The sequence below is a fragment of the Dermatophagoides pteronyssinus genome, unplaced genomic scaffold (genome assembly GCF_027571235.1).
Source record: "Dermatophagoides pteronyssinus isolate colony J.1.1.1.1 unplaced genomic scaffold, Derpt_VIB-CSIC_2022.12 sq0008, whole genome shotgun sequence".
Lineage (NCBI taxonomy): Eukaryota > Metazoa > Arthropoda > Arachnida > Sarcoptiformes > Pyroglyphidae > Dermatophagoides > Dermatophagoides pteronyssinus.
In genome coordinates this window covers 663,457-675,778 of record NW_027461532.1, presented here as the reverse complement: position 1 = coordinate 675,778, position 12,322 = coordinate 663,457, and the positions used below count along the sequence as shown (strand labels likewise).

Below are 12,322 nucleotides of genomic sequence, written 5' to 3'. Positions count from 1 at the left end.
ATAAAAAATTTTCAATGAATTTTTATAGTAAAATTTTTAATTTTGTTTAAAAATTTAATTATCATCAAAGAAAAAAAAACTATTAAATTAATTTAGTTCGTTTTTTCTGTGCTGTTGGACTTAGTGCCAATATCAGAACGAATTGTTTTATTAACACTTTCACTTTTCTTTTCTTCAATACCTGATGATGATGATAGTGATGATCGTGATAATAATGATTCTTTATGTGATAATTTCGTTGTTTTTCTTTGTGATACAATATATTTATTAGATTTCTTATTACATTTAAAACAGATAAATATTCCACAAAACATACAACTAATTATAATTATAATCAATAATATTATATTTAAAAAATTTTCAAAAAAATTTAATTCTTTAGCTGTAGTTGTTGTTGTTATTTTCGATATTGTAGTTGTAATTATTGATGGTTGTACTGTTGGTAATTTAATCGATGGTTTTGATTTACAAATCAAAAAATTGGATAATAATTTTTTTTGTAAAATAAAATCTTTACCTATATTTTCTGATTGTAAAAATTTTGGTTCAATTATTAATAATAGATTATCTTGTAATGATAACAGATATATATCACCATTTAATGTAAATGATAAATGTATTGTTTTCAATAATGATCGAGTTAATGTACGAATTTTTTTATCACATTGTTTATTTGATTGTCTTTTAATAATAAAATAATTGTTTGATGAGCCATCATTATCTCTATTCAAAATACAAACTTTACCCATTGTATTGTTCATTTGTATTAATCCATCATTTATTATTTCATATTGATCATCTTGTAATTCATTTTGTAATATAAATTGTTCATAACCATCAGTAATAAGTAAATAATGAACAGAATTACGATAAAATTTACGTTTACTTTCCAAATGTAAATTTTGATTAAAATCATATAAATAATATTGATTTGATTGATTTTTATGAAATTGACCGGTAAAATATAATAGTATATCATATCCATGTTTATTGTTTGATATTTTCAAACGTATCAATGAATATTGTGGTATATTGATTGATTGTTTTGCATATTGACAATAATTTGGTCGCCAATTTGGTTGTATTTCATCGAATGTAAAACGATAACCATTTTCTAAATTTAATTGATTAAAATTTTCAATAAAATATTGATTCAATGGTGGTGGATAAATAATAACTGAACATTTTTCAAATTGAAATATATGATCATTAACAATGGATAATCCATACATTTCATGTTCCAAACCACATTTTACTAATTTATTCATGGGAAATTCTTTTGGAAACCATAAATTATCATCGGATGCAAATGTTGATTGAAATAACAGGATGATAATAAAAATGGCGACTATATTAACACTTGTTGGCATTATTTTCATTAATATCTCGATTGATCAAAACAAAATTCCTTATTGGGCACCAGTGTGTTGATTTTGAAATCAAATAAAAATAAAAAATAATCAAAACAAAACTTTTAAATAAATAAAAATACTATGTTTGTAAAAAAATTTCAATGAATTTTTATAGTGATTTTGGATTTTGAAAATTATAAATTATAATAAAATTTAAATTTAAATTTAATTTATTAATTTTAAATTATAATCGAGAAAACAATGATTAATTAATTAATTAGTTAATTATTTAATTATTAATTTAGTTCTGTCGATCGTGGTGTGGTAGTGGTGGTGGTGGTGGTGGTGGAATAAGTGTCAAGATCAGATCGAATTGTTCTTGTACGAATATCTTTTTTTCGTTTATTTTTACCTTTCTTTCGTTCAATAACATTCAATGATGATGATGATGTTGTTGTTATTGTGGGTGATAATGGTGTTTTTGGTAATGACGTTGTTTTTGTTTGTAATTTAACATTTTTGAACTTGTTTTTCCATTTAAAATAAATAAATATTCCAATAAAAATACAAATTATTATAATTATAATCCATAATATTATCATTAAAAAATTTTTATCCGATTGTAATTCATTTGTTATAATTGTTATTGTTGTTGTTGTTTTTGATTTTGCGATTGGTGTTGTTGTTGTTTTTGATTTTGCGATTGGTGTTGTTGTTGTTTTTGATTTTGCGATTGGTGTTGTTGTTGTTTTTGATTTTGCGATTGGTGTTGTTGTTGTTTTTGATTTTGCGATTGGTGTTGTTGTTGTTTTTGATTTTGCGATTGGTGTTGTTGTTGTTTTTGATTTTGCGATTGGTGTTGTTGTGGTTTTTGATTTTGCGATTGGTGTTGTTGTTTTTGATTCTACAGTTGGTGCTGCTGTTGTTGTTGTTTTTGATTCTACGGTTGGTGCTGCTGTTGTTTTCGATTCTACGATTTTTGTTGTTGTTGTTTTTGATTCTACAGTTGGTGCTGTTGTTGTTATTGATTCTACTGTTGTTGTTGCTGTTGTTGTTGTTGTTGTTGTAGTTGTTTTTGTTGTTGCTGTTGTTGTAGTTTTTTTTGGTCGTACGGTTGGTGCTTGAATCACATGGATTGGTTTAGATTTACAAACAAAATATTCGGGTAATAATTTTTTTTGTAAAATAAATTCTTTACCTAAATTTTCTGTTTTTAAAAATTTCGGTTCAATTATTAATACTAGATTATCTTGTAATGATAACAGATATATATCACCATCTATTGTATATGATAAATGTATTGTTTTCAATAATGATCGGGTTAATGTACGAATTTTTTCATCACATTTTTCATTTTTTTGTCTTTTAATAGCATAATAATTTGATGAACTATCACTATCATCATCATCATCATTATCCATTTTCATAATACAAATTTTACCCATTGTAATATTATCCATATGTATTAATGGATCTTTTATTATTTCATATTGATCATCTTGTAATTCATTATGTAATAAAAATTGTTCATTACCATCACTTATAAATGAATAATGTACAAAATTACGATAAAATTTACGTTTATTTTCCATATGTAAATTTTGATCAAAATCATATAAATAATATTGATTTGATTGATTTGTATGAAAAATGCCTGTAAAATATAATAAAATATGATATCTATGTATATTGTTTGGTATTCTTAATCGTATCAATGAATATTGTGGTATATTTATGGATTTTTTTGCATATTCACAATAATTTGGTTGCCAATTTGGTTGTAATTCATCGAATGTAAAACGATAACCCATTTCTAAATTTAAATGATTAAAATTTTCAATAAAATATTTATTCAATGGTGGTGGATAAATAATAACTGAACATTTTTCAAATTGAAATATATAATCATTAACAATGGATAATCCATATATTTCATATTCCAAACCACATTTAACAAGTTTTTCTTCGGGTAATTCTTTTGGAAACCATAAATCACCATCGTTTGCAAATGTTGTTGATGTTTGAATCAATAATAAGATAATGGCGGCTATATTAACACTTGTTGACATTTTTTTTCAATCAATCAAAAAAAAAAATCAATAAAGCATTGAATAAACAATTTTATTAAATAAATTTTTATAGTGAAAGACGAATTTCTAGAATTTTTTTGTAATTTTTGTAATTTTTTTTACAAAAATTTAATTAATTTTTTTTGAAAAATTCGGTTTTTCACTCTGTTAGAATCTTAGCTTCTTTTTTTTTTCTGTAATTTTTTAAAAAACAAAAAAAATTTACAAAAATTTTACAAAATTTTTAATTGACAAAAAAATAGGAAAAAAATAACAGATAATAAAATTGATAATGCGATCGACCTATTTTCTAAAATATGATTTTGTCGATATAAGATTTGTTTTGCTTGTTTGTTTTCCTTTTTGAGTTTTCATTAATGTTGTTGTTAATGATGTTGATGATGATGATGATGATGTTGACGATGATAATGGTTTTATATTTTTTTGTTGTTGTTTTTTCTTCTTTGAATATTTCATTACCATTACAATAGTAATACTCAAAATTATAATAACAACAACAATTATTACTGGTATTACAATTTTTGTAAATTGATGACCTTTTTTACTACTATCAACATTCGATTCTGTTGTAATTTCATTTGGTTTGATTTCTGTATTACTACTGCAGAAAAAAAAATCATTCAATGATATTATATTTAATGGATATTCATGTGCAAGATTTTCTGCTTCCAATAAATTTGGATATGTAATATAAACAACATTATCTTCAATCGATATCATTAATATTCTTTCATATGCATAAAATGAAATGAAAATTTTTTCCAATCTTGAAAATGTTGTTTCATAATAACTATCACGACAATATTTTTCTGTTTGTCTTGATATAACATGTCCACCACCACTTACATCTCTTATACAAATAAAATCAAATGTTTCACCGGCTGTATCAGTTATATAATCACCAGTTAATTCAAAACGATCATTATACATTGAATTTGATATATGAAATGGTATTTGACCATTATATAATATAATAAAATGTAAATTTTCTTGTCTTCTTTTATCTGTATGATCCATATGTAAATTTACATCAAAATCATAAATATAAAATTCATTTCGACCACTTTTATTTAATTTTCCCATAAAATATAAAACTAAATGATTCTGAAAATTATTATTTTGTATATTTGATTGATTTAAACGTAATAATGTAAATGATGGTGTTATAACCGATTGTTTAGCATATTCACAATAATTTGGTTGCCAATTTGGTAATAATTCATCAAATTTATAACGATAACCATTTTCTAATTTTAATTGTTTTAAATTTCTTTCTAAACGTTTTTTTAATGGTGGTGGATAAATAATAACAGCACATTTTTCAAATTGAAATATATGATCATCCACTATGGATAGGCCAAACATTTCATATTTACGACCACATTTTATTAATCTATCTTCAGGAAATTCTTTTGGAAACCATAAATCACTATCGAATGTTAATACTGTTGATGATTGACATGACAACATTATGATAATGATGGCTATATTAACACTTGTTGTAATCATTTTTTGTTGGTTGATTTTCTATTTCAAACGATTTTTGGGTTCACAGAATTTTTTCAGAAAATTTCAGAATAAAAAATAACATTTTGGAAAAATTTTTCCAAGAATTTTTATAGTGCAGAAAAAAAATTCTGGAACTTTTCTCAACAATATTCTGGGAAATTTAATCAAATTTTTTGATTAATTAATTTTTGATCAAATAAAAGTGAGAAAAAAATGTAGAAAAAAAATTTTGAATTTTGTTTTTTCAGGTTTTTTTGTTTTGCAAGTTGAAAAGAAGAAAATGAATCCTTTATCGACAATCATCATGATGATTTGTTTGATGGAAATCATTGAATGTCGTCGTTATAATTATGTAATGAAAAATCGAAAAAGAACAATGCCTAAAATAACAAAATCCGAAGATAATTTTGAATTCAAAATAAAAGTATTGCAACATGATCGAAATAAAACAACAAAAACAATGACAACATTTGTTGTTGATGATCATAAACAAACAATAACAACAATGTCAACGATAATCGATGATAATTCATTGATTAAAAAAACTAAATCAAATGGATTAAAAACAACCAAATCGAATGGACAAAAAACAACAAAATCAAAGGAAAAACCAACTAGACCCAGGGAGAAAACAACCAAATCAATGGAAAAATCGACTAGACCACAGGAACAATCAACTAGGTCCCAGGAAAAAACAACTAAATCGATGGAAAAAACGACAAAATCAAAGACAGAAACGACTAAATCGAAGGAACAAACAACAACTAAATCGAGTGAAACACCACCACCATCAACTAAATTGAAGGAAAAATCAACTATACCAAATGAACAAACAACTAAATCGGAAGGAACATCAGTACAACCACCACCACCATCTAAAACATCAAAACCACCACCACCACCATCTAAAACATCAAAACCACCACCATCAAGACCAACAACATTAAGTGGAAAATTTTTTGAAAGATTAGAATCATTTTATAATTTATTAGATGATTATTATCGTGATGAACCAATACAATATTGGTTTTTATTGTTTACATTTGAAATTTTTTTATTTATATTTGGTTATTTTTTGGGTAGTCAATCTCAAAACAGAGAAAAATTTTATTAAATCCTTGATAATAATTGTCTACGTGGAATGGTTTTTCCAGAAATCAGACCATATAACAACAGGTTTATTGCTGACTATGTTGAAAAGTAGTTGATAAGGTGATGATAACAATCATCACCTCATTTATATAGATCTAACTTATTCAGCACAATTTTGATTGTACATTTGCTTACTTCATCATTATATTGATTGTATTGAAATATCATGGTATATAAACCCTTAGGTTCCATCTTAGGGGTTAAACCATGTGCTGTGTGTGATTTGTGATTATTCAGAATTTTATTTAAAATAATGATTTATAATTTCAATTGTGCGGTTTATTGAATTTTATAAGCCCCAACAGGAGGATGAATCAAGTCGGAGATCAATTGGTGGATGGATTATCGATCGATCGTATAAATTGAACATTGCAGAAAATCGATCGCGTATGTATGGATTATTGTGAATCGTCGATATTGTTGTGAGAAGCTGAAAGCCTAGCAAACTTGTCAAGGAAGATAATAACGATTTAATTGTGATCAACAGAAGTTCCAAAGAATTTGACCAACAGTATTATTGAATTTCAACAGAAGACATAACTATAGTTGGCAACAGATAAGTCCAATAGATTAATTTTTTTCGGCAAGACATCTCAAGAAATTTGCTACCCCCAAGAGATGATCGAATTTTTGGTTTCTACAGAAGATGGTCCACATTTTGGCAGAGAACATCATTTATATCTTTGAATCTCTTGAATGTTTCCATCGTTTCTTCTTTTATTCTGTCACAAGAGCCAATTTTATCTGCAATTGGGTTTTTGGCCAGATCTGCTGTATCCATTTTACCCATGTTATTCGCCAACTGGGTAATATTCGTTCTTATGGCCCTGGCGGATTTTCCCCCAATTCTGCCAATTTTTCGTTCAGTTCTTCTTTAGTCGGCTTTTTTGTTGAGAAATTAAACATTGAATTCATTTTGTCTTCTTTTATTCACGACGAGGTTTCGTGGATGATGATGCTGATTTTTTTTCCGTTGATTCTGGATTTGGTTACAATCCTGTTGGCTTTTATACGTTAATATTTGCAGCTACGACCTTTGATTGTGAATCCAGGAAATGTTGCTTATAAGAATCATAACGAAACATTGTTTGTAAAATAGATTTATTGAAGAAAGATTTTAACAAAATAAAAACAATTTTTAAAAAAATACAACATGCATGAGATGTACCAGCATGCGGATGAGGTGATTGTGTCTAAGGCACCATCATGTTGATGAGCCTACTGAACACCTTCATGTCGAACAAGGACAATTTCACTCTGTTTAAATACAAAACTATGTGTGTGTGTGACAATTATTGATGATTTAAGCAATGTACTGAATGATTAGCTGAATAGGCTAAATCTCCTAAATCAGGCGATGATATCAGCATTATCAGAACCATTTAAACCATAAGTCAGCACAAACTGTTGTCAAGCCATGAAAAACTTCCATAGTAGACAATCAAAGATTTACACACATCCTTACAAATAAAATTAAAATTACAATTCGAAATTCTAATTTACAAATTATTATTTTTTTTTCTCAGCTATATAAAAATGTTCTAAAAATGTTTGTAATTTTTTGTTTTATAAGTGTTGGCGAATTTTTCCTGTTTTAAATTATAAAATTTTTATTTTTTATTTTCAACCAAAAATGAAAATTACAACGACGACAAACACCATCAGCATGATGATTATAATAATTCAAACATTATTATCAATAACAACAACAAGATTAACATTGGCAGAATGTCAACGTAAAAAAATTATAATACTTGAAGATTTACCAAAATATCGTTTAAAACCATGGAATCATCCGGATTATAAATCAAATGATCAAGTTGTTTGTGGTTTAAATTATACAATATCTGGTTTATCCGTATTGGAAAATAAATCCATTTATCAATTTGGTGATTGTTCAGTGATTATTTATCCAATTAAACAGCCAAAACAAAACCCGAAACAGAAACAGAAACAGAAAAAGAAAAAGAAACAACAACAACAATCAAAAAAATTAAAATTAATGAATGGTATACGATATCAATATAAACAATTACAATCAACAATAACAAATTCATTTTGTTTAGTAAATGGTTATTCATCATCATATTTATTAGTACGTTTAAATGAAAGTATTGATCATGATAATTATAATCATTTATTATTATATTATAGTGCAAGATTAGATCAAAAATCAATACAATATTTAATTTATGATTTAAATGAAAAAGATCATGATCGTTTATTTTGTTATCATCGTAATCCATTTACAAGATATATATTAATAAATTATGAAAATAGAATATTTATTTTACATAATGATTATCATACAACAAATGATGATTTACATAATGATAAAAGTAATGGTAAACAATATGGTCTAATAAAAGATCCATCAATATATATGGATCAAAATGTTATTGGTTACCTATGTATTAATGATGAACAGAAAAAATTAATACAATTACAACCAGATCCATGTAAAAATTGGATGTTAATTGAAAAATATTTTAGTAAAATTAATTTTACAATAACATATTTGGATCAAATATATTTTCTATCAAGTGAAACAGAAAATATACTAGTTGTTGATCAACAATTATTCAATATTAATCATTTATCACAAACATTTAAATTTGAAATAATATTAAAAAAAGATTTTTTAGTTTGTAATGTTGATGATGATGATGATAATATGGATGAAATTAAATCCGAAGTTCAAGGAAAAATATCAATATTATTTATAATAATGATTATAATCGATATTGTTTGTGTTATGTTGATTATTTATATTTATAAAAAAAGAAATAATAAAAATAAAATCAATTTATAAATTACAAAAAAAAAAATATTTATCTTTTAATGATTTTTACAAACGAAAAAAAAAATTTTTACAAAAATTGAGTAAATCAAGTTAAGTGCATCGCGACGTTAATTTTGATTTTGTTAAATTAATTTTAATTTAATTCAAAATTACAAAAACAGAAACCGGAAAAAAACTGATTTAAAATGAATGGAAAAACATTTTGTTTTCAATGAAAAATAGTCCGAAGTATAATATTTTTCTTTGATTTTTTTATCCAACCAACAAAACAACAAAAAAGAAGAAGATGAAAACCATCAACCCTTTAGCCATTTGGATGATCATATCGTTTTCAATATTTTCAATACCATCATCAACATCATCATTACCAACATTATCACCAGATTTATCTAATGTTGATTGTGGTTTAAATGAACAAATGTTTGGATTATCAATAATTGAAGATGGTGATATACATCAATTTGAAAATTGTTCAGAAATTATATATCCAATAACTGAACATAGATTGAATGAATATGAAAATAATATATTATTATCGAATGGTTATCGTTATTTATTGAATGAAATGGATTCAACAATAAATCAATCATTTTGTTTATCATCCAATGAATCATTAACATCATCAAGTTATTCAATGATACGTTATAATAAAAGTGGTCATTTATATCATAAAAATATGTTATTATATTTTGTAACAAAATATAATAAAAATTCAATAAAATATATGATACATGATTTTAATTATCAAAATGATAAACGTTTTATATTAAAACATAAAAATCCAAATATACGTTATATATTAGTATCAATGTATAATAGACAATTTGTATTACATAATGATTATCATGATCAAAATGATAATAGTAATGGTTATCAATATCAATTAATTAATGATCCTGGTATTGAAGATAATTATAAACATCTTGGCCATGAAGAAAAATCATTAGGTTTTATCTGTATTGAAATGATAAATAAACAATTAACAATTATGTTGGATGATATTCCATGTGATCAATGGTATTTAACTAATTCATTTTTTGAAAAAATTGATTTTTCATTTTCATATGGAAATTATATATATTTTATTTCAAAACAAATGGAATTAGTTTTATTTACCGAACAAGAATTATTATCACCAAAACGAGTAGCAGAAGAATTTGTATTGGAAAAAAAATCATTTAAAGATTTTTTTGTTTGTAAAAAATCCAAACCAATTACAAAAAGACAAACTATTTTTAATGAAAGAAGAATAATGGCCAATATACATGGAAATCAAATGGGAAGAAATAGTAAAAAAATTGGTAAATTTTCTATTTCAACATTTATTATTGTAATTATAGTTAATATTATTATTGCAATGATATTAATATTTTATTTTCGAACAACATCATATTTTGATGATATAATTGATTGATTGATTTGACTAACAAACAAAAACAAACAAAAAAAGTAAAAGTAAATAAAAATCACCATTTTTTCAAAAAAAAAAAAAAAATTAAATCAATGTAAATTGTGTTCGATTGTAATTAAAAAATCAACATTTTACAAATGAAACAAAAACAAAAACAAAAACATCCACAATAACATAAAAAAGTAAAACACTGACTGGCTGAGACGAAACACTTTTTTCAATTTCAATGCGCATGCTCGAAAAATGGATGGCTTGCATTTTTTATTTATAAGGGTCTTTTGATTTTTACATAAACAAATGGCTGGCTTGCATTGGAATTGGCCTTATGACTAAGCTAGACTTCGTCTACTTAGTAGACGAAGCCAATGGCCAATGGCTTGCAATGCTAGTTAAATTATAATCAAATCAAAGTAAAATTGTTTGTTCGATTAATCGAACATATTCGAATCGATTATATAAATATCGATTGTATCGATTGTGGATTATATCTGAATGTTTTTTGTTTTTTTTTTTTAATTTTCTCTTTTTTGTTTTTTGATTGTGTAAATCCTGCCGTTCGAATTTTTTGTTTCTGTTTGTCAACGTTATAAAATCAATTTGAAAGTTTCCAAAATGAAAACAACAACAACAACAACGATTATAAACACTGTTATCATCAATTTTTTACAATTATTAATTTATCATCAAACAACAACATTTGGTATTCCAACACCATTTATTCATATGGATTGTGGTATTAAATCATTAGATAAAACATTTGGTTTTTCCGTAATGGATGATAATCTTTATCAATTTCTTGATTGTCAATTAATTATTTATAGTGATTTTCGTAATCGTTTTGATATGGATAAAAATCAATTAACATTATTCGATGGTAATCGTTTTCAATTTAATGTTTTACAATCATCATTAAATAAATCATATTGTTTACCATCATCAACAATTGAAAATTTTGGGTCAAAAAAATTATATTTTTCCTATTCAATATTACGTTTAAATCAAAATGGTCATGATTTTCGAACAAATTCAACATTATTATATTTTGTTAAAAAATTAAATAAAACAACTATAGAAATACGTATACATAATTTGGATCAACAAAAAGATTTACTTGTATTACGTAATCATCCAAATTTACCAAATATACATTATATATTGGTAAATAATTTTAATAAACAATATATTATTTATAATGATGCAACTACACATCAATATCCATTGATTAAAGACATGTTACTCGATAATGATCCTATTGATAATCATCAACCGATTGGTTATTTTTGTATATCATATAATCATACAATCAATGATTTTGTTATACGTTTAGGAAAAAATAAATGTAAATCATATTCATATACTGATAAAATATTTCATAATATACATACATCATTTACATCATCATATCATGATAAATTATTTTTAATATCGGATGAAAGAAAAAAAGTATTAATTATTGATCGTAGAATATTACGTAAAGATTATATTGAACATGAATTTCGTTTAATAATCAAATCATTTGATGATTTTTTTGTTTGTAAACCATTAACCAGTAGTGGTGGTAGTGATACCAACAGAATAACAAAAAGAGAAGCTATTTTTAATGAAAGATTAATGGCAAATAATCAAGGAAATCAAATGGGAAATAGTAAAAAAATTGGTAAATTTTCTGTTTCAACATTTGTTATTGTAATTATAGTCAATGTTATTATTGCAATGATATTAATACTTTATTTTCGAACAACATCATATTTTGATGATATAATTGATTGATTGATTTGACTAACAAACAAACAAAAAAAAGTAAAAGTAAAAGTAAATAAAAATCACCATTTAAAAAAAATAAATAAATCAATGTAAATTGTGTTCGAATAATCGATTGTTATAAATATCGATTATATCGATTGTGATGATGAATTTTAAGAATTTTTTTAAGTTTTGTTCGAATTCCTGTTCGCAAAATTATTTTGTTTTTGTTCGGCTCAATTTTTTCAAAATGATGTTTCTC

General features: G+C 24.6%; 1 protein-coding gene across 1 annotated transcript; it reads right to left on the bottom strand.

The window, feature by feature from the left end:
- Positions 1 to 1,564: 1,564 nt before the first annotated feature.
- LOC142645180 (uncharacterized) lies at positions 1,565 to 3,422 on the bottom strand. Its single transcript, XM_075820814.1, has 2 exons — positions 2,551 to 3,422; positions 1,565 to 2,472 (listed from the first exon to the last, which is right to left on the bottom strand). The coding sequence occupies exons 1-2, from the start codon at positions 3,419 to 3,421 to the stop codon at positions 1,649 to 1,651; spliced, it is 1,695 nt and encodes a 564-aa protein (XP_075676929.1). The 5' UTR covers position 3,422; the 3' UTR covers positions 1,565 to 1,648.
- Positions 3,423 to 12,322: the final 8,900 nt, after the last annotated feature.